Here is a 25,205-nt window from a genome sequence, read left to right as displayed (position 1 = left end):
ACCCTCTTCTGCTCTCTCAACCACGCTCTTTTTATTTCCACACATTTCACATATATATGTATATATATATATATATATATATATATATATATATATATATATATATATATATATATATATACTCAAACAGTACTAATTTTCTTTAACTTCGTATATTCACGTTACCCCACTTTCACCGGAACTGGAAACTAGGACAAAGGAAATTGGGTTTACTTTTATACGTCATTAGGTATAGCATATATATATATATATATATATATATATATATATATATATATATATATATATATATATATATATATATTATGTGTGTGTGTGTGTGTGTGTGTGTGTGTGTGTGTGTGTGTGTGTGTGTAAGCAGGAGATCTTATATCAGACATGTTTCATTAAATATGAAAATTAATTTTATCTACATCAGTTTCTTGTTGATGATTTCACTTTGTCTTAACGTATCTCTCACACTGCTCAGGTCGGCTGCCAATAAGCTGGCCAAAGTTCAAAGCAAAGGTTGAGCCAAACACGAGTTCAAACTAGTAATGTAATTCTTCTTAGGTACACAGTAATATAACGCAACACAACACAATGTTTTTTGAGTCACATTCTCGAGTGTAAGGCCAGTACGGTATGGTCTAGGTTTATGTACAATAATCAAAGATGAAAGCAAAAAAATGTGATGCTCTCTTGCTTGGTTACGTGATAGATAATGGTCGTTTTTAGTGGGCCTTAGGTTTCTTTCCATTATGACCTTCATCACACATTCATCCGACTTGCATGAAGTGAGCATAAAGGCCTTGTAGTAAAGGCGAATAGGGTCATGGGGCACTGTCTGATTTGGGGGCGTCTACTTCGGTGGTTTTGTGTGGTCTCCTTGCTACCATTTCTCCAGGCTCTTGCGGAGAGAGGCGCAGATTTCCCTGTTCGAATATCCATTGTCAACCAGGACATGAGTGGCCCAGTTGGTTCTTGATGGATAAAGGTTGACGACTAGCAACGAGACAGGGCCCTCCTTACATAAGCATTCGTGATGGAGTCCTTGTACCGTCGGAGGCACTCCGTCTTGCCATTCAGACGGTTTCCAGGATTGTGGCTTTGACGTAAAGATTGGTGTCTACGTGGCTGTTGGATTGCTTTCATAGAATATCTAGGAAAGGGAGGGCGCCGTTAGGGCTGTTTTCTGTCATGAAGTTGAGGCCTGACATCTCCATAAACTTCCTCATAGTAGCTGGTGGGAGCCCGAAACAAGCATAGAGATAAAAACAGTGAATGCAGAACATAGTTACGTTCAAAGAAAATATGCTATTTTTAAAGTAGAAGCCCAGTTTCACGCATAGGTAATTGGAAGAAGGTAATTACATACACTTTTATAGACTGCAGTCACTGGATTTAGTTCTCCCCTTGATATTATAGAAAACGGTTGCAATAAAAGAAAATGGAAAAATTTCATAAGGAGAGAAACTATCACATGTTTTAAGTCGTAAAAGCCCTGTTCATATTTTTGGGTGATGCTTCTGGATATACCATTTGTTCACTTGCATTTGATCTTCAGTGTTGCTCTTTATCAAACTTATGCTGCATAAGTTAAACTGGGTTATTGGATGAAGTGAAATCAACTCATAAACAGAGTTTATGCTGTCTATCCGAAAGACAGAAGACTTAACATTGCAACACTACTTAAAATAAGACTTTCTAGAAAGAGAGCAAATATCATGGAAGACGAGTATAGATTATCTTTATAAAGGATGGAAAATTGGTTTTATGGTGTGCAGAGAAAATGGTTGAAAGAATGGGAAGGTAAGATGTAAGAGGAAAGTGCAACTAAAGGTTATCTGTTGTACCTTGGAAAATGTAGGTACGGTACGACCCTTGAACATGATGGCACGACCCTTGAACATGACGGTACGACTCTTGAGCATGACGGTACGACCCTTGAGCATGACGTTATGACCCTTAAACATGACGGTACTACCACTGAGCATGACGGTGCGATCCTTGAGCACAGTGCATTAGGCCGAAATTAGAATATACTTCCCAAGTTTGGTCACTGCACTTAAAGGAACACAAAGACCTAATAGAGAAGTTACTGAGGAAGACAAAAAAGACGTCACCATGATTAAGAGAGCTGAGTTAAAGGGAAAGGCTAAGGGCCTTAAATTCGCCCGTCATGAAAGAAAGAGTATGGGGTGACTTGATCATAACTCGTAAGCCTGTTTGATCATGTCAACAGTGAACAGTTCCTATGAAAATCTGGGGACTGAACAACCAAAGATCATAACACACAATCAGGCAAGACTTGTGAGAAAAGATGTCAATAAATGATTTCATATCGTGGCAGTGGTGGATAAATGTAATGATTTGAGTTATGAGATAATGAATACGGACAGAATACGGCATACAGTAGAGATATTACACACACATACACACACACACGCACACACACACACACACACACACACACACACACACACACACACACTTCAAAGTAATAAATGATTAAGAGAAATGAATGAAATGTAATATAATTTTTCCTGGAGAAGCTGTTAACAATATCTTCAGTTCTCAGTGATTGTAAAGAGGATGTGTGTCTTCCTTGAAGAAGAGATGAAACACAAGAGAACTTGGGCAAAAATATCTCATTGTCCAGGACTGGAAAACCTTTGACATTTTCATGTCCCCAAGAAAATTGATAATATTTATGTGTGATATATTTAGGCTTGATAACTGCCTGATACCACAGTGCGATACCACGAAACAACGGTTTCTGTTCCACAGTGGAGCATCTGTGTCTGTCTCACATTAGAACATCTATATCTCTTTCGCACTTGAAAATATGTGCCTATTTCACATTGGAGTGTTAGTATCTATGTCACATTGCAGCATCAGTGTCAATATGTGCCTATTTCACATTGGAGTGTTAGTATCTATGTCACATTGCAGCATCAGTGTCATTTTCTTAGTGGAACAATACTGTCTGTTTCGCACTGGAGGAAGATAGAACGTTTAACATCTCCCCCAGAATGCGTGATCGAACCTGGAACTCATGAGTAATGAAAGGACAGTGTAGCCTCACAGCACGCTGGTAACACTTCGTAAAATAATATTTGCATCTCAACAACTGTACTGGGAAGAGAAGATGCCTCCATAACAGCATTCAGCATGTATGATGAGGAAATCTGTCCTAACTTATGTGAAATTAGTGCATACTTAAACAGCCACATGAGTAGGTACCAGGTATTAAGAAAGACTTTATAATTCAGCAACCACATACAGTACTATATTTCACTCTGCTGTTTGATGATTTGACGATTGTGCTGGATGATCTGCATGACAGTCGATCATTCATTGAAAATAGATAGCTAACAGACCTAAGTTACGTTATCACATATGACTTTATGGCCCTTGGCTAGTTTTCTTCAGAAGGGTGTTTCAATTTTGAATAAATTAATTGTAAAGAGATAACAACTGGTGGTTGATAGTTTGTTTATAGTTTGTTTATAGTTTACCAAATGGCGTCCTAGCTTCGTCTCTTGGATGTATATCAACTGACTTACATTTCTCTCTTGTGTCTCACCTTATGATGTGATTATTACACGAAAATGCACTTGGAAACTTATCGTGTTCCATTTTCCCCGTGGACTCTTAGGAATATCTTGATTACGCGCAAAATTGTGATCCTTTCCAATATATATATATCTATATATATATATATATATATATATATATATATATATATATATATATATATATATATATATGTGTGTGTGTGCTTAGAAAAGCAAATGGATTTGTATGTAGCATTTATGGATCTGGAGAAGGCATATGATAGAGTTGATAGAGATGCTCTGTGGAAGGTATTAAGAATATATGGTGTGGGAGGCATGTTGTTAGAAGCAGTGAAAAGTTTTTATCGAGGATGTAAGGCATGTGTACGAGTAGGAAGAGAGGAAAGTGATTAGTTCTCAGTGAATGTCCGTTTGCGGTAGGGGTGTGTGATGTCTCCATGGTTGTTTAATTTGTTTATGGATAGGGTTGTTAGGGAGGTGAATGCAAGAGTTTTGGAAATAGGGGCAAGTATGCAGTTTGTTGTGGATGAGAGAGCTTGGGAAGTGAGTCAGGTGTTGTTCGCTGATGATACAGCGCTGGTGGCAGATTCAGGTGAGAAACTACAGAAGCTGGTGACTGAGTCTGGTAAAGTGTGTGAAAGAAGAAAGCTGAGAGTAAATGTGAATGAGAGCAAGGTTATTAGGTACAGTAGGGTTCAGGGACAAGTCAATTGGGAGGTAAGTTTGAATGGAGAAAAACTGGAGGAAGTGATGTGTTTGAGATATCTGGGAGTGGATTTGGCAGCGGATGGAACCATGGAAGCGGAAGTGAATCATGGGGTAGGGGAGGGAGCGAAAGTTCTGGGAGCGTTGAAAAATGTATGGAAGTCGAGGACGTTATCTTGGGAAGCAAAAATGGGTATGTTTGAAAGAATAGTGATTCCAACAATGTTATATGGTTGCGAGGCGTGGGCTATAGATAGAGCTGTGCGGAGGAGGGTGGATGTGCTGAAATGAGATGTTTGAGGACAGTATGTGGTGTGAGATGGTTTGATCGAGTAAGTAATGAAAGGGTAAGAGAGATGTGTGTAATAAAAAGAGCGTGGTTGAGAGAGCAGAAGAGGGTGTTTTGAAATGGTTTGGTCACATGGAGAGAATGAGTGAGGAAAGATAGACAAAGAGGATATATGTGTCAGAAGTGGAGGGAACGAAGAGAAGTGGGAGACTGAATTGGAGGTAGAAGAATGTAGTGAAAAAGATTTTGTGTGATCGGGGCCTGAACATGCTGGAAGGTGAAAGGCGTGCAAGGAATAGAGTGAATTGGAACAATGTGGTATAACGGGGTCGACGTCCTGTCAATGGATTGAACCAGGGCATGTGGAGCGTCTGGGGTAAACCGTGGAAAGTTTTGTGGGGCCTGGATGTGGAAAGGGAGCTGTGGTTTCGGTGCATTATACATGACAGCTAGAGACTGAGTGTGAACGAATGTAGCCTTTGTTGTCTTTTCCCTAGCGCTACCTCGCGCGCGTGCGAGGGGAGGGGGTTGTCATTTCATGTGTGGCGGGGTGGCGACGGGAATGAATAAAGGCAAGTATAAATTATGTATATGTGTATATATGTATATGTCTGTGTATGTATATTTATGTATACGTTAGAATGTACAGGTATGTATATGTGCTTTTGTGGACGTGTATGTATATACATGTGTATGTGGGTGGGTTGGGCCATTCTTTTGTCTGTTTCCTGACGTGGAATGGAATTTCTCAAAATCGCCAAAGAGATGGCCAAATTTTTGTCCTGCATATTTTCAATACTAGGATCTGTTTACAGATCATGATAAGAGCCCAACTGTTTCATAATGCTGATAACATTTTATATTAACATTTCTGCTCCCAGACTTACATTTAACAATAGATAGAAAGATATCAAATACGACATATTTCTTTTCCCAGGACACACGAACTGTAAGCCAAATAACAGATGTTACAGTTGTGTTTACTCCGACGACATTCCTGAAAAAAAGTGGGAACCCCCCAAAAATACTGAGTATTAACTTTCATGTAAATTTAGATGTTAATGTAATATTTTGATGAAGGTGTCTGAAATGGTGGCGGAATATCCGACATAACAAATGTTTTGGAATTTTGGAAGGATTGATATGTAGCGGATATGATAATGTTAATGTTGTATTGTATGCATAGATGTTTAGGTGTACGATGAATGAATGGTGTATGGATCAGGACACCGTCCACTGTGTATGATATGAATGTATATTGATGTTCATGACCACTGTAAGTAGTGTACCCCACCTTAAGGGTAATATCATTGTAGGTAGGTAAGTACCTCTCTCTCTCTCTCTCTCTCTCTCTCTCTCTCTCTCTCTCTCTCTCTCTCTCTCTCTCTGACGTCACGTGTAATTAAAGTTTATGAATGTGATGTTAGAAAAAAGAAAACGTAATGGAACATTCATATAAGGAAGGAATTTTCGTTGATCGTTGATATGACTCTTTGATGTGATGATGTGTTGCAAGATAAGGTCATGGTCAGGTCATCATACCCAGGGGTTGTACATTCACGCTCAAGGGTCGTCTCGCCGTGGTTAAGCGTCGTTCCGTAGCAGCACAACAGGGTCGTCTCGTCGTACTCATTGGTCTGAATGGTTGTACACTTGTACCCAAAGGTCGTACCGTTGTGGTCAAGGATAGTTCAAGGGTTGTACCATTCTGCATGACGAGTTATCGTCGCCTGCAAAACTATCACCAGAGTTGAACAAAAGATTTTGTACCCAAAAAGACTAAAGTGAAAATTATTACGAACATATTTCTCCTTGTGGAGAAGTCAAATATAGCCACTCGTTCGCCCTTGTAGAGTAGAGTAGAGAGAGAGAGAGTAGAGAGAGAGAGAGAGTAGAGAGAGAGAGAGAGAGAGAGAGAGAGAGAGAGAGAGAGAGAGAGAGAGAGAGAGAGAGAGAGAGAGATTATCAATTCATTTCCAGCATCTAGGACAAGATTTAGCCAAGGATGCGTGGCTAGCGCACATGTTGCCTGATTAATAATGCTGGTTTTTCGCGACACATTTACTCCAAAATTCTCACTCCTAAATACACATGAAACTAACTTCACCCTTACGTACACACTTTCCTGTTGTGAATCTTCATGTAGTTTTATGCAAGTATTTCTACTGACACAACACTGAACAATCTTTCCAACATTTTGTTGGTCTTGTATTCTCTCATTTGGTGTTTTTTTCTGGTATATTTTGAGGCATTTCCTGAATTCATTCTTTTTTCATGTTAGTGAGATGGCACGGGTAAGTAAATGTCCTCATCAAGGAACACACACACACACACACACACACACACACATACATATATATATATATATATATATATATATATATATATATATATATATATATATATATATATATATATATATGTACTGGACACATGGCATAGATGATTGCGATTTACCTTTGAGCATCGAGGATTCGAACCTAGTCTTTTTCCAGTTGAACACTACTTCTCTTTGTTAAACACTTTCTTAAAGTACAAGAAAACGTTGCTGTTGTTTCTTTATGCTCTGGCCGTCGAGCGTCGTCATGTAGAATACTGCTGTTATAAATCTAGAGCAGAGTTTGTTTACCTTGACTCGGGGCAGCTGGCCTTCGTTTGCAATATTGTTGTTAATCAAATGTTCCACTTGTATGTTTCTTTTTCCTTTTCATCATTGTGTCATAAACATTAGGTACATGTGTGTGTGTGTGTGTGTGTGTGTGTGTGTGTGTGTGTGTGTGTGTGTGCATGGACATATTGATTTGATTTATCTATGAATCATCTCTCTACTTATCTATTCCTTTTCTCTTAATCATTATCACATCATCTTTATCATCCATCATCTCTTCTTTGACTATATGATTTCACAGTTTTGTCAATATTCATCTTACTCACATATTGATATCCAGGTCCATTATACAATGGACGTTCAAGTCTGTCTACTACTTCATGTTTTCAGGACAAACGGGAACAAAGTGAGCCTTTTCATAGTATGGATGGCTTGAGGTAACCCGAAATTAATGAATGGGGGAGTTGGCATCCGGGTTATATACAGGCACCATGCTGGCTTGATATCCTTTTGATGGGGCGACAATGTGTAATGGGGAGGTGATAGTAGAAGATAACTTTTCCACTATGTTCTGAGTGAAGCTATATTTTTGGCTTCGTCTGGGAAATATGGAAAGGTTTAGGAAGTGAGTTAATATAATCTAATTCCTCCTGTTATAAAAAATACTTTGAAAAAAATGTGGTATTGGCCTGAACGAAGAAAAAATTGAAAAGTGTTGAGACATTTAAATATTGTGGAATGTCCAGTGAAAATGGCGATGATAAAGAGAGAGCAGAATTAGGTAATGAAAAAAGCTGGATGTGCCTCAAGATTGTTAGTAAATGTCAAGAACATGGAATACATAGGATTTTAAGCCTAGTTGATAGAATATTTGACAGAATATTTGATAAAAAATTTGATAGAATATTTGATAGAATATTTCTGGCGTTGTCAGTGTAAGGAGAAGGTCGCTTGGTGGTCTGAGATTTACAAGAGTCAGAAGTGAAAGAAGAAGAGAACAATTAAGAGGCAATGTAGCAGGGATTGTGGTATGTAGCAGGGATTGTAGTATGTAGCAGGGATAGTGGTATGTAGCAGGGATTGTAGTATGTATCAGTGATTGTAGTACGTAGCAGGGATTGTAGTATGGAGCAGGGATTGTGGTATGTAGCAGAGATTGTAGTGTGTAGCAGGGATTGTGGTATGTAGCAGGGATTGCAGTATGTAGCAGGGATTGTGGTATGTAGCAGGGATTGTGGATACAGATAGGTTTAGTGATGCTCAGAGTCGTTTGCTGGTTGAGAGAGCCTGGGGAATGTGTCAGCGTGAAGAAGTATGAAGATGGTACGATTGTGGGAAACATTCTGACAGACGAGAGAAGTTGACTGATGATTATTTATGATCGTCAAGCTGAAGGTACAAGAAATGAATGTTCCATACACTAAGTTGAGATGTTGGGGAGATTAGGTGATATTGTGGAACAGTTGTATTAATGATTTATATGTATCAATGATACAGAAGATTAATGTCCAGCAGACACTCTCAGTATGGAAGAGTGAGAGTAAATAGAGACTATATTATTAACCACAATATCTGTTGTACCTCTAAACCTATCTGTCTTCTCCCAGATACATAATGCATGTTAAAAGACACATATGAATGTGGTTTGAGTCTCCGTATATCTGAAATGCTTTGTGTACAAAGTCATGAATTTCTAAGTCGAGAAACTTGCGTATATGATAAGTACCAAGAACCAGTCTCCTTCCGATCGGTATGTGGGCTGCTTTCTGTCTCAGGTCAGTGCGGGGGAATCATACAATACCTTACACTTCTCATCCTTTTTAGTGAGGCTTATAAACTGGTGAGTTTTACGCTGGCTTCTCTGTTAGTGGAATGGTTACTGCATTCCTTCAGGATGGTAAGATGAGAGACAGTTCTTCTAATAAGTGAGAAATCTATTCGAGAATTATTGTCAAAAATTGATTTGAGTTTTGCATGTAATATCAGTATATTTCCCATGATGTAAGAATTATGTCATGTTAATTCTTTAAAATTTTTGCCGCGGTGTCAAAAAAGGTTTTGAATTCCAATCTAACACACACACACACACACACACACACACACACGAGTATATATATATATATATATATATATATATATATATATATATATATATATATATATATATATATATATTCCTATGAGTCCAAGGGGAAAATGAAACACGAAAAGTTCCCAAGTGCACTTTGGTGTAATAATCACATCATCAGGGGAGACACAAGAGAGGAATATAACAGTCAGTTGATATACATCGAAGAGACGAAGCTAGGACTCCATTTGGTAAACATGTGATTGTCCAAAACATACAATGAGCGTTCATAAACTTATCATTCTACAAATCTTATCAACAATAAAGTTATCTAATTTGTATAGACCATCACTAATATTAAGATTATAATTCTTTTTGTATTTAATAATAGAAGATTCAATGATATTTCTCTTGGTAATAGAGTTAGAGTTAATATCTGAGATAGCGTTACTCCAGTCAATACAATGATCATAGTTTTTAACATGATTAAACATGGCATTTGATTCTTGTCCCGTTCTTATACTATATTTATGTTGCTTAAGTCTAACAGAAAGATCCTTACCAGTCTGACCAATATAACATTTATCACAGTTTCCGCAAGGCACTTTATAGATACAAACAAGAGAATTTTCTGGTGAATTCCTGATTAAGATATTCTTTATAGTATTATCGTTGCTAAAGGCAACTTTTCGTGTTTCATTTTCCCCGTGGACTCATAGGAATATCTTGATAACGCTCAAAATTGTGATCCTTTCCAATATATATATATATATATATATATATATATATATATATATATATATATATATATATATATATAGGTAGATAGATAGATAGATAGACAGATAGATAGAACATTTATTTCCCATCACATTTATTTGTGAATCTCACGTGTTACAGAAAATTGTCCACTGTTGGAAATGTGTTGTCATGACTTTACAAATATAATAAATTAGGCCCAGTGACCTGGTTGCATGGTTTTGGTAAAGAATAAATCAACTTACCATTTGAAAGCTGCTCCCCCAGTGGTATGAGTAAGGGTACCAACACATTCACCGCCATCCCGACGACCAGCCACACCGTACCTCGCTTACTGAAGGGTTGGCACGCCTAGAACATGTAAACATTAGTCAGATGGATTGGGGTGAAATGCTTTGTTATAGAGCCTGAATGTTGCTTTGTTTCTTTTGATTATATTAGAAGATTACATGATTTGATATATTTTTAATTAGATAGATAGATAGATAGCTCTTCAGATGAACTAAAACTCGCTCAAGTATTTTGATATAGAAGAGAGCAGACGTATGTACAAGAAGGGAGTCGTAGGCTTGTCTTTGAGAATTTTCTCCGAGGAAAGGAGTGAGAACGCCACTCTGTTAGTGAGTGCCAGTGAGAAACAAGATGAAGCACTTTAAAGAAAGTATGAGAAAATTTCAGTTATAGAACACGGGTTTAAGAACAGGGGTTCTCATTGGTGGAAATAAGAGGAGCTGGTTGAAGATAAGCCAAGAGGTTGATTATACCTCAAAGGACAGTTTGCTTTATTCTGGTAATGATAAGGAGAGAGACACTGAAAGCCTGACTTAGTCCTGGTGTATTTGAATCTGTAATTACTCATTCATGGAGGTTGCATCAATCTGCAGACTTAGTGTTAGTTTCTCTTACTTATGCAACACCAAATAATGTTGGAATAAGTAACCTTACGACACAGGCTTTATATGGCACTCAGCCAGGGCCGTGGACCTCAGTATTACTGCTTCAGAGACCCATATCTTAGGGCGTTTTCCTTTCTGGTTAGGTCTAACCACGTCCCATATTTTCCGTTGAAAGTCCTATTTATTACTGTTTTTTCAAACGTCTTATAGTTGCCTAAGTCAATGTAGATTTAAGCATCTTTGCTTCAAGCTTCGGCCTTACTGTTGGTGGGAGCTGAGTGCATAGATCCTTGTTGCAAACAATGGTATGAAACTGTTAACTGTCGTATGAGATATGGGCACATAGGTGATTCTTCTAGGCTTAGATAAGGTACAAAACGCCTCTGTGAACGGTACGTGAATAAGGTCTATTCTTCTTTAACTAATGCATCTTTTCTCTCTCCTCACCCATATCTTCTTCCTCCTCCTCCTCCTCCTCCTCCTACTACTACTACTACTACTACTACTACTACTCTTCCTCTTCATCTACCCTATCATTCATTACAATCTGCAGTGTAGCACTTTTCTATGATTCAATTCACAGTATCAATCACTCCGTCATTTACCCTACCATTCATTATATCATTCATTTATTTTACCATTCACTGATCATTCACTGCTCATCCGGACAAATTAGTAGAGCTTGTCATGACGTAACCTGTCCTCAGCTAGGCTACCTAATCATATCCCAACTTAATCTATAACCTATCCTTGCCCAGAGCACATGATATATACATATTCATACATGAACTGCTGTCCATTCCATTTCCTTTCTGATTTACAACACAAGTTGTCAAATGAATATCCCTTACAGAACTATTACTGATTATAATATCTCGTCTGTGTTTCACCATCAGGAGAGAGAGAGAGAGAGAGAGAGAGAGAGAGAGAGAGAGAGAGAGAGAGAGAGAGAGAGAGAGAGAGAGTTCTCTCATCTTTCACTAACTTCCCAACAAGACGCAAATGTAACTTTAGGTATGTTGTCTACTGCCAACTGCATCACATATGTCGTATCACATATATATATATATATATATATATATATATATATATATATATATATATATACACAATATATATATACATATATTTATATATATATATATATATATATATATATATATATATATATATATATATATATATATATATATTTATATATATATATATATATATATATATATATATATATATATATATATATATACACAAATTATACTTTGTCGCCATCTCCCGCGTTAGCGAGGTAGCGCAAGGAAACAGACGAAAGAATGGCCTAACCCACCCACATACACATGTATATACTACACGTCCACACACGCACATATACATACCTATACATTTCAACATATACATATATATATTTACACACACATATACATATATACACATGTGCATAATTCATACTTGCTGCCTTTATTCATTCCCGTCGCCACGCCGCCACACATGAAATGATAACCACCTCCCCCGCACGCTCACGAGGTAGCGCCAGGAAAAGACAAAAAAGGCCACATTCGTTCACACTCAGTCTCTAGCTGTCATGTGTAATGCACCGAAACAAACACTCACACACACACACACACACACACACACACACATACACTATTCATATAAACTGATACACGAGTCATTTGAGTCAGAGGTAGAAATCTATAGGAAGTTATATTCACCAAAGAACGAAGTGGGTGACCTGGGATTCAATCACCTAAATGGGTTTTACCCCTTTGAACTACTACCAGTCTTGGGCATTTTTCGAGTCTTTCCCTTACATTTGCCCTCAGTCTCGCTTTGCAACTTTCTATTGGATGATATATATATATATATATATATATATATATATATATATATATATATATATATATATATATACATATATATTCGTCAAAAGTCTCTCTCTCTGCTACAAATTGTACAGATCGTAACGAAGAACCATAAATGTTTCCTCTTCCTCCAGATAACAAAATTTAACATATCTAAGCAGACAATATCGACGAATCTTATAGATAATCTTAGCGACGACAACATGTATGAATTTATCCAAAAATCTGCTGCTTTGTAGAAGTGCTCGATAGTTAAAGGATCCTTATATGCTCTTTGGGTATGATAAAGTCTTTTCACTGACAATATCTCCATGCTGTACCTAAAGATATCTGTATCCGTAAGATATATCAAGAGGCCAAAGATATCTTGCTCAGTGATATTTCTTAATGAAATGTGTTTTTCTAAATTTATTGATAAAACTTATCCTTTGACAAAATGATTAATAGATATCAATTTACTCTGAATATCTCCACATCCTGTAACACTGCCAACCTTGCGGCTCATTAACCTCATTAATTACTTGACTCACAGTAGAATAATCAAGACGAGCTAGGTAATTAGGGAAGTGCCTTTTCATTAAACTTTAACTTTTTAGAAGTTTGTCTAATAAAAAGTCGACATTCGGGAGATAATTATATCTTGATAATTAGGTACTAATTAGACCATAGCTTAGGATAAACTAGGTCAAGAGGCTTAGACGTAGAGTGAAAAGCTCTTGTCCTCTAGAAGAATGTATGTGTGTGTGTGTGTGTGTGATTACTATTTATGTTTCCTTCTAAGTCAAGTCAGGTAAGCATTTATCGACTATCCTAGACGGGAGGTTTGGTGTGGGCTCAATGCCTCGCCCGGGATTCGAACCCAAACAGGCCGGACTCCGAGCGGTCCCATGTTGACTCATGGTGAATAACGCTAACCACTATGAACCCATTATTTGCCTTTCTCTTTCGACAGTGAACTCATAAAAAGCGAGGATAATGTCTCATTTTACCGTGAATGCTTCTCAAGCATTAAATTCAGTTTTATCTGAACCAAACGATGGCGCACCACCAATAAACATACCAGCAATTGTGTCGTCGCGTTTTGCATCGACAAAAACGTTTCCATTCACAAAACATGACGGTACAAGAATCCAACAGATTACTCCGTATTTTCTAGCGTTCGTGAGATAGCCCGTAAACAACCAGAGTCCACCCCCCACCACACACACACACACACACACACAGCTATTGACGTCAGCAGATGAAAACACCAGAGTGTAAATATTGGGACATAACACAATCACAAGTCCTCACATTTACCATCCGATATTTTTCACAAAAAACAAAATATGTACAGAGTTATATTCTACATTTCACAGACGAAAGAATAACTCTACGAATTTTCCAATCACCATTTTACTGGTATAATAAAAAGCTTACGAACTTAAAACGCTCCCTTCAATTGCGTAGCACCTGTTAAAAAGCAGCACAGTGAATGCCGTCATACCAACCAGCGAACGATATCTCCAGCGCCCATCTCCTCCTATTCTTCCCTCCTCGTTTTCTCGAAGTGTTTGCAAACGGCTGCTCGTCGAGCCAAAGTGTCGCCTGTAAGTGTGTCTTTATTTTTGTTTAAACTTATCGTGCTGATCGTTGTTCTGGCGGCACTGTGCTGCAAGTTTCCTTGTTTCAGGTTAAGACTATATTACAAGTTTCCCTGCTTCGGTATGGCTGTGTTAAAAGTTATCCTGCCTTGGATTAAAGCAGTGTTACAAGTGTTTCTGCTATAGGTGAAGACTGTGACAGGTTTTCCTCCTGCGGATTAATGCTGTGTTAGACATTTTCTTGTGCAGGTTAAGGCTGTGTTATAAGACTTGCTACAGGTTAAGATCGAGTCAAGGGTTTGTGTCTGGTCAAAGGTTATTCTCCTGATGCCTCACTATATCACACAATATAACAGGTTCCTACAGCTTTAAGAGGCAGGACTGAAACGGTGCGAAACGTTTCGAACGCTCTAATAGGAACGTCTAACAAAAGATATTTGATAAACAGACATATGTTCCAAAAGTACTGACATAATCAAGTACTTTAGAGTTTTGAAATGAAACTGACTGAACAAACTGAATTTGAATAGTTTGAAAAATATTTATTTATAAAAAACTAAGTTAGTCTCACGATTATGTAGTTTCGTGTTTATCAATCTCTTGTTTATCTGATGACGGCGGCTGGGTTCAAAACACAAGCTGTCTTCCAGAGGAGGAGACTTCTGGGAACCATTCTAACAAGGCTCATTTTATCCACAATTGTTAAAGTTTGTTTTTCAGTCATTGAACACTATTGCTGCTTCAGTGTGTGTTGGGGGAGATGTAGTGCTCCGTCCCATGAGTCGGTTTCGTGAGGGACATTGAGTAAGAGAAGTTTCATTCTCTGTCTTTCTCACTGAGGAAGGATCATTAGTTTTGTGCAGAGAACGCTCCACGCTCGCCCCGGCCCATGGCAAATTCTCGACGTAGGCTGGTAGGTATGCAGGCTCTCCCTCCACCTCTCTCTCTCTCTCTCTCTCTCTCTCTCTCTCTCTCTCTCTCTCTCTCTCTCTCTCTCTCTTATATATATATATATATATATATATATATATATATATATATATATATATATATATATATATATATATGTAAATGGTAATCGGGAATGCTAACTGCTAGGCTATGATTTGAACAACTTTGTTAAGTATTGGCACTTGATGTGGTGGATCGTCTCTACGAAGCATGTCGTACCACATGTATAGAAAAATTACATGTTGAATACAATTTTATGAACTCCTACTGAAGTGCGATCCTTTATGAATTTCATCACAGACTAATGTGATCATCATATCTACATATATATCGGGAATCAAAACCATCACATGTAAACAAAACTCTATGTATGAATTCTTGAATATGTTCATATATATACCTTTTCATTCGCATGCCAGAAACGCACCAATGAATCATGAGAATCTGTTTCTTTTGGTATACACCGGAAAGAAGCCTTCTGGCAGGTTGCCACATCATCTGGGTGAATAACAATCTAAGTCAAACACAAAGGCTCGGTGGACTGATTCGTTCCCTTCCTTAAAGGAATTGTTCAAGATCTTGTCTCCTGGGAAGCGAAGGATTGTGCGTGTTTGAGATTAATTCTTAGTTCAGCTCCTTGTGCATGACTGTACGATCCTTGAGCACGACGGTACGACCCTTGAGCATGACCATACGACCCTTGAGCACAACGATACGACCTTTGAGCATGACGGTACGACCCTTGAGCACGACGGCACAACCCTTGGCACCATGGTACGGGCCCTTAGGTTCCTTGGTCTTGCCTTTGACCTGATCGGTAAAGGCCAGACCAACATACCCAAGAATGGTACTGTCGTGCACAAAGATCACCCTGTCGTACTCTAAGGTCGCACCGTTGTGCTCGAGGGATGTGCTGACGTGCTCAGTGGTTTTACCGTCGTGTTCAAGGGTCCCACTGTCGTCATTGAGGAGTTCGAGTTGATCACCCAGCACCACAGGACAACAAACGAAGACATTTCTATTCAGTGATCGTGGATTCCTCCATCATCATCTGGGACAGGCACTGCCAACATTCACCCAAGGGAGAGATGCGAGACAGGAGAGAAATACCTCCACCACAGCGGTGGTGATTTTGATGAGTTGCCTCAGAGCTGAGGAATGGAGGCGAAGACCTCAGCGGAGACGATTCTCCTCACTGGTGACTAAATCTCAGTGGTGGCGAAGACTTCAACGACGGCGAAGACCTCTGTGAAGGTCAGGACCTCACTGGAGGCAAAGCCTTGCTGATTCGGTAGAAATCATGCGGTTCTTGTTATCCTTCATTGTTAGCGCAGGAGATTCCTCTCCTCTAGGGCTTTTGTTCTGGGTAGCTGGTTCTGGGTCATCGCTGTGTTGTGACTGGCTGGTTTTCTGTCTTAAGACTTGCGACAAACAACTTGAATACATCTTGAATATATATATATATATATATATATATATATATATATATATATATATATATATATATATAATCATTGAATGATTTAACAGGGCGTTCTGACTTCTGTCGCTTTTAATGATTTTCCTCTGTACAATTAGTACTCTAAAAAGGGAATATAAAAGTATTATCATTTTTGATGTAAAAATTTTACATGTTTATGATGAAATAGAATATACAGCTTAATTTGAGACCACACATATATATTTCTCTCTGGGAAATATTTCAAATGAATTCATAGGATCATGTGTGTAGGACAGTCAATATATGTGATTATAAAATGAAAGAAAATATGGGTCCAAAATAAAGTATAATGGTGCTACTGGGGTTGGCGGTGTTATACTTCTGAAAGCACAATTTTTTGTTTCCATATTATTCGAGAGAAACGGCAGGAGTGGATCTTACCTTGGTAAAATATTCTCTCTTACCTCTCTCTCTTTCTTTCCTTCAAATTCATATATATATATATATATATATATATATATATATATACATGAAAACTATTATGTATTCTTTCCTGGTAGTGTGTATTGCTCCCTGGGCTGCACGTCTGAGTAAGATTTTCAATATTGACACATACTTCTCCGTGGGCGTTGATGTTTACTATTCGTCTTAACGTTATGTCTTAACACTCACCATTTTCGAGCTAATATATGCGTGAGAAACCCGCCTGGAACGACTCTGTTCCAGGATTTATTGAGAATATGGACGGGACATCGGATTCCCAGCTCCTGAGAGGAAGGGTGTGGTTGTTGCAGTTGTTTTTGATATTTTCTTTGTTTTTGAGAGATGGGATGAGCTCTCATTGTGAGTGAAGTATTAGTTATAGGTTAGAGTAAGTTTGGTTAGGTTAGAGTAGAGGATTTAGTTTAGGTCAAGATATGTAGGTTAGGTTAGGTCAGATTAAATTAGACTAGGTTAGGTTAGGTTAGATTAAGCTAGGCTAGACTGGAATAGATTTAGTATGACTTATGAAGTTGATATTGTTCTTTTGTATCACGGATTTCTTCTTAGGGTTTTCTGTCCATTATTACTCTCTCTCTCTCTCTCTCTCTCTCTCTCTCTCTCTCTCTCTCTCTCTCTCTCTCTCTCTCTCTCTCTATTTTCCTGCACACTATGAAACATCAGGGCTTGTTAAAGTGGCCGACAGAGTCTCATACACTCAGTCATCAAGATGTGCTTCACTTGCATTATGATCATTTTTCAACTCGTGACTTCACGCCGGGAAATCATCGTTCACCAACGGACCAAGAACCTACTAGCACTCCGTGTCGTACCCTGAGACGACCTCCTACGAGGACGACCTCCAACGAGGACGACCTCCTACTAACCCAGTGTAGCTGAAAAGGTTCCCTGGGACCACCACGAGACACATTTGTGAGGAAATCCAATTTCCACACAGAGACTTGTGGGGTTTGTCCAGTAAATATATTTCTCTCCATTCACGCAACACCAGCTGAATCTTGCGTCATGCATTCGCTGAATGCAGGCAGTGTCATGCACCGGCTGCATCTAGCATCTGGCACCAGCTGAATCACGCGTCCAGCACCAGCTGAATCACGCCTCCAGCACTAGCTGAATCACGCGTGCACCAGCTGAATCACGCGTCCAGCACTAGCTGAATCCCGAATCATGCAACAGCTAAATCCCGTGTCATGCACCAGCTGAATCCCATCATGCACCAGCTGAATCCAGCGACCAGCAGCAGCTGAAGCCCAGGTGCACATGTAACCGACCCTCAGCCGCCAAACTGGGACGAAATGATCCTACCTGTCTCACACCTCAGCCACGTGTAAAGATGTCTTATTGATAATTAGCCGTGGAGTGTCGTAAGCCCCACGCGAGAGAGAGAGAGAGAGAGAGAGAGAGAGAGAGAGAGAGAGAGAGAGAGAGAGAGAGAGAGAGAGAGAGAGATTCAGGTAAACCTCGGACAGATACAATGCACATTTTCTACAATTCTTTGATTAGAAACCCAAAGGGTCAATGTGAGGTGAAGAAATTCGTTTCAGTGATATGTCTATGCCACGGAGTGCATTGAATGTTGTTCATTACATCGTGTGAGGTGAGAAGCCTTGCTTTATACACTACAAAACTGTCACTATTTCTCTATCCTCAACAGTCCAAGGTTTTTCCTAGAGAACGGTTGGTCAGATTCGTTACAAATTGAGCAATCTAAAACTTGACACAGTTGTGTTTGTGTGTGTGGGGTGAGAGCCTCTCTCTCTCTCTCTCTCTCTCTCTCTCTCTCTCTCTCTCTCTCTCTCTCTCTCTCTCTCTCTCTCTTCTTTCAACATCTAGGCAAAGTTCGAAAACCACAGAAATTAGGTGTTTTCTTTTTTAAAAGTTACCTTTGCAAATGAGCATCGAAACATGGACAGTCCTGCTTTAAATCTAATATAACAAAATACAAAGAAATGAATCACTAAAATAGGAAAACTCAAGTCTACTATAATCCAGACGAGAACATAATTCTCTCCTGTGATGAAAAATATCTGAAAAAATCACTGACAAAGCCTTGTGTAACACTATCTGTTACCGTGTTGGAATGTTACAGGCAAGGCAGTAACTCCCACTGAGCACGAGTGTATTCTCACCCATAAGGTCAGGACGATTATTAGGGTCCTATAAATTTCATTTTGGGAGGCAGTTTATTCCAAGGCTCTATGTCCCCCGTGGGAAAACTTAACGTTTTCTGTGTATCGTCGCTGCTGGGCGTGGAAAAAACAAAAACCGCTGTTTTCTGTTTATGAGGTCATTGACGGGGATACAGTCGTCGTTTTTTGTTTACGACGTCACAGAAATGAATACGTTTTTTGTTTACAACGTCATAGTCGGAGATACAGTCCTTCGTTTTCGTTTTACCTACGTCATAGTCGGGGATAGAGTCCCTCGTTTTCGTTTTACCTGCGTCATAGTCGGGGATACAGTCCCTCGTTTTCGTTTTACCTGCGTCATAGTCGGGGATACAGTCCCTCGTTTTCGTTTTACCTGCGTCATTGTCGGGGATATAGTCCCTCGTTTTCGTTTTACCTGCGTCATAGTCGGGGATACAGTCTCTCGTTTTCGTTTTACCTGCGTCATGGTCGGGGATACAGTCCCTCGTTTTCGTTTTACTTGCGTCATAATCGGTAATACAGTCGTATTTTTCTGTTCATGGCGTCGCAGATCGTGACAGTCAACGTTTTCTCTTGAGGATCAAGGTTTACCTACATTCATGACCGGAGAATATAGAATGGCCTCCATTCATGGTCCAAGCATCCAAGGTATACATCCATTCATAGCTAAAGTATACAGAGCTTACTATACTTCCATTCATGACGTTAGTATCCACAAGAACATGTATGAATCACACGAAAGCATGTGTAAACTTTTGAGAGAACATATGTGACGTGTAAAGAAATACACCAAATTTTGAGTACAAGGAAAATGTCCCGAAATTCTCAGATTCGGTGGAAATATTGTTAGCAGACAAAAAAAAACAGAGTTTCTGTTCGATAAGACCCAGGATATTTTTCTTGCAAAAATCAAACTTATTTCGGTATTCATGTTGAGATTTTACTTTCCACTCAGGAGGGAAGAGATTTGCATACATCTCGCCAGTGACGGGCAATTTCCAAGCTCCACAGTGTTTGTGCAAACTGCCTCTGAAAAAGGAATTGCAATCTTCAATAAATATCCGTGAGATTTCTATCGCATGTGTTTGGGTCTTCAACATGACCCAATATCACAACGTATGTGAGGATGTATAGAACTGGACTTCCAAATAAAGACAGTGTAATCGCTATTTTTCATAGACTCTAGTATATTCATCCAATCAGCTAAGGAGGAAATTGGCTTCAAGACAGACTAAACTGGCAGGACTAAAAACTGATTCGTCCCCAAGAGAAAGAGAGGAAACATTCCTTCGTCCTTCATAAAAAGAAAACCCGTTAATTATATAAAAGAATTGTGTGGTCGTGTGAAGAACACAGAAATCTAAAACGCCATGAGCAAGGAGAAATGCCCTCCGTTGCCACAACCTAAACTTAAACTAAAGATACTTAACGAAAAATTGGAAGTGCTCCAAAAACGATGAAGCTACAGAAGTATCAAATCAAGATCCAGAACTACATAGAAGACACGTAACCTCTGTCTGCAGGACACTTAATGTACTCACATGATTCAGAAATCAGCAATACAATCAGAAGCCACTGATACAATCAGAAGTCACTAATACAATCAGAAGTCACCAATACAATCAGAAGTCACTAATACAATCAGAAATCAACAATATGATCAGAAGTCACCAATACAATCAGAAGTCACTAATACAATCAGAAATCAGCAATACAATCAGAAGTCAGTGATACAATCAGAAGTCACCATTACAATCAGACGTCACTAATACAATGAGAAGCCACCAATACAATCAGAAGTCACCAAACACAATCAGAAGTCACCCTTACAATAGAAAGTCTGAAGTAATCAGGTCTCCAACACGATCAGAACTCACCCAACACAAGGGGCAAGTCTTGTAATTAGATTTGCTTCGAAATTACAGACTCGTGAAGAAAACGCTGCGTTTCACTCACTTTCACTCATCTTGAATCACTTTTACATATTTAGTTTCAGTTTCACTCTCATTCACTCATTTTCTCTAACTTTCAATACCTAGTCACTTTCACTCACTTTCCTCCTTTAGACATTCATTTCGTTTAAATTCACTCTAATTTTTTTACATACTTCACTCATTCTCATTAATTCTCACTCAGTTTCGCTATTTCTCGCTTTCATTCTTTTTCACAGTTTCACTATACACTCACCAGCTGTAGGCTATTGATCATTTTCACATCTTTGACACTGAATTACCGCTGGATGAATATAACGAACATTATTTCTGTTGTCAGTCGTGGTAATGAATGCATCACATTACGCACTAATTGTGTCATGATTGATATTAATTTGTTGTGCGAAAAAAAAATGCATTTTATGTTTACTCGATTAGATTTCCCGTTTGTGGGCCAGGATTATTTTCTCTGTTTTTAGCTTAGGATTCACGACACAAGTCTGACTGACAGTTCGGGATTTGGCGGTTCAGCTGTTCGAGTCTCTTATAGTTTTGTTTTCCCTGAAGAGAGGATTTTGTAAGGGGTGACTCACTGAATACTAACATAGTTAAAACGAAACCCTTTAGCCCACGTCTCATAGAATGACATTGGTGGTAATACAAAAAACCTTAAAAAGATACAAAAAATAATCGTTTTTGAAAAGTGAGAAAAAACCAGCCAGGAAAATGAAATGATTCCTACATACATAAATGGGGGCAACATTTTGTCATGAATAGCCTTAATGAATATGAACACCCAACAAAGCACACTTGACACATGTTGAGAATGTGGAGTGAATGTGAATAATGTTAGCATAAAGAATTTTAAACAATCATGTCATCAGTTTTGATCATCTTTAACACAAAGATATAAGTTGATTATTGTCACTGTCGGTAAATCATAACAATATGTAATGACAGACTGACAGACAAACATACATATAGGAACAGACGAAGAACGTACTCCAGCACATACGCCACTGCAGCGCACATATGCACACAGACCACTGCAGCGCACATATGCACACAGGCCACTGCAGCGTACATATGCACACAGACCACTGCAGCGTACATATGCACACAGACCACTGCAGCGTATATATGCACACAGACCACTGCAGCATACATATGCACACAGACCACTGCAGTGTACATATGCACACAGACCACTGCAGCGTACACATGCACAGACCACTGCAGCGTACATATGCACACAGACCACTGCAGCGTACATATGCACACAAACCACTGCAGTGTACAGATGCACACAGACCACTGCTGCGTACACCTGCATATAGACCACTGCTCTTTAGTAAGGCCTCTGTCTGCACGCACTTTTATAGTATTTCCCTTTCCAAGCACCCGAAGAATGCTTTTGTCTTCACACAGTTTTATAACACCCCTATTTACATGCACTCTAATAACGCTTCTGTTTCTACGTACTTTTATAACACCACTATTTGCACCTACTCTAACATTGCTTTTGTCTTCACTCACTTTTATGACAGCCATATTTGTACCCACTCTAACAGTGACTCTGTCTTCACGCACTTTAACATCTTAATCCTAAACCTGGACTCAGCCACCCTTCTCGGTATCAGCACACATTTCTTCATACTTCAAAATGAAATTGATAAATCATGTTGATAGCAAAAAGCTTTAATAGTCCTCTTTATATCATACCACTAAAGGTAAAATAGAGACACAATGGTCTATTGTGGGAAGGTGAAAAGTTACAAACTGCCCTAAAACTGTCTATTTTACCTTGATGGTAGAAATATGTCCTCCAGTCCACATTAAGGTAGTGGAAGCTCCTACAGTATTTTGAATGGGTCGATATAGTTTTCGTCAGGTTTAAGAAATATCTAAAAAGTTCCCTCTTTTTACATTATGATGACGTAGGGAATGGTGTTTGATTTATCTATAAGATATTTCAGAGAGAGAGAGAGAGAGAGAGAGAGAGAGAGAGAGAGAGAGAGAGAGAGAGGCAAGGTTTCCTTGTTCTGTAAATAGTTTTCATGATTGCTAACTGTACATTGAGGGACTTTAGAGGAATGATAAAGATATCTTATCATTTAGCAGTCTGTCTTATTAGTAAGATAATTCTAGTTATTATAACTACTTCAGTACGACGGTACGACCCAGGAGCAAAAACGTACGACCCAGGAGCATGAGAGTGCGACTTCTGGGTATGATGTCGTTACTTTTGACCTTACTCTTCATAAAGTCAGGTCAAAGGCCCAGCGATCATACCCACGGCTTGTTTCATCGTGCTCAAGGGTCCTACCCTTGTGTTCAAGTGCCCTATGTTTCTTTTGAGGGGGAAAAATACATGTTATGTAAAACGTTAATTTCGTTTGTATAATTCTTACTAATACGAATATACGATATTCCAGTCGGTAAATATTGTCGATCCCTTTAATTTAGATTTTTCCTCCCATAATTAAGGATTAATTGCATAATTTGCTTGTTGCCACTTATCTAGTGAGATATCCACAACTTTTAACAAATATTTATGACGATGATTCAAAATTTCCTCCACCTCAAACATTACCTGTTCTGCTCATTACAATGATATCAGGACTGTTAACGTTGGCTTTGGTCCATCACAAAATAAATCACTTCAACATCGATTAGGAAGTTAATGAATTCCAGTTGGTTACCTTCTTTGAAGAGACAATGTCGGTGTTGCTATCATGCGAAGCTGAGTCGATTAGTCGGGACTGGATCGGATTTCAAAATCAAATGGCTTATGTGTTTTGATAAAGGTAATTGGGCAGAAATGCTAAAACTCTTGGAAAGTTTTTTCTCTTCATTTTTCTAATTCCATAAATTCAAATGTGGTGACGTCAAAGAATTTCATCCTGCGTAACTTCGATGAATCCACTTTGAATTTCGTAAGTTATTCCTGATTTGGCATCGTTAACCCCCTAGGTACAACAGAAAATATTGAGTAAAACGGCTTATTTCCCTGAGTACGACAACCCATCTCCTTGAGCACGATGACTGAACCTCTTAAGGACGTCAGGCTAACTCTGATTGCTAGAACGTTTCCCTCCACTACGATAACTTGTCACTGTATTCATGGGTTACCTCATCGCACTCAAGGAGTCGAGTCTGCGTATTCAAGTGGCTAACGTTTACTACTCAAGGAGTTCAGTCTTCGTACTCAGGGTTTAAGTCGTCTTATTTAGTGGATTTGTTTACATTAGGAAGATGGGTTCCCAACTGCTTATTGTCCACATGTACCTAGGGTTGCCCTGAGGATACTTATCCCATAGCGCAAATAAAAAGCCTCACCAGTTCATTATCTATGGCTATGGTGACGTATACAAGTATCGAATGGCTGTAAGGCTAGGAATCCGAATCTCAACCCGAGAGGCAACACTAATCTATTTCAAACAGATGGTGTCTCATTATACAGTGAGCTGGAGGACTCCTTGTTATCCGTTTACCGAACAAGGACATTCAAGAGGATGCCAGTATCTCAGGTTAGGTGTAACATACGGGTAGGTATTCACCAGCAAACCTTAGACCATTCGCTACCGACCATTTGATGCGAATTCACAGTTACGAAGCATTCTGAATAATGAACCCATTCCTGATGAGCGAGTACTGATGCGCTTTGAACGACGAACCCAGCTTGATAAGCGGGTTCCGGAGCGTTTCGAATGGCGAATCTCTTCTTGATAAGCGAGTACCGAAGCGCTTCAAACGATCTCTTTTTCTTTTCATATTTTTTGCTAAGAAGTACGCAAGGTTTTCTAAAGGCGAGTTCCTTTCTGAGAAGCGAGTGCCCAAGAACTTCGAACAACGAACCCCTTCCTGATACACGAGTTCCGAAGTGCTTGGAACTATAAATCCC

At 38.9% G+C, this 25,205-nt stretch overlaps 1 protein-coding gene and 1 long non-coding RNA gene across 4 annotated transcripts in view; one reads left to right on the top strand and one right to left on the bottom strand.

Moving 5' to 3' along the window:
* Positions 1–25,205, bottom strand: part of LOC139748113 (putative neural-cadherin 2) — a 184,275-nt gene that overhangs the window by 119,077 nt on the left and 39,993 nt on the right. For all 3 annotated transcript variants that reach the window (XM_071660770.1, XM_071660774.1, XM_071660771.1), the window contains one exon: positions 10,235–10,340. In XM_071660770.1, the coding sequence (XP_071516871.1) occupies positions 10,235–10,292 (58 nt within the window). In that variant the 5' untranslated portion in view covers positions 10,293–10,340. The remainder of the gene's footprint in view (positions 1–10,234; positions 10,341–25,205) is intronic.
* Positions 1–25,205, top strand: part of LOC139748116 (uncharacterized) — a 155,967-nt gene that overhangs the window by 102,502 nt on the left and 28,260 nt on the right. The gene's annotated exons all lie outside the window — the stretch shown is intronic.

The sequence above is a fragment of the Panulirus ornatus genome, chromosome 72 (genome assembly GCF_036320965.1).
Source record: "Panulirus ornatus isolate Po-2019 chromosome 72, ASM3632096v1, whole genome shotgun sequence".
NCBI classification, from domain to species: domain Eukaryota; kingdom Metazoa; phylum Arthropoda; class Malacostraca; order Decapoda; family Palinuridae; genus Panulirus; species Panulirus ornatus.
Note: the sequence above shows the minus strand (reverse complement) of the source record. Positions and strands in the feature narration are given on the sequence as shown.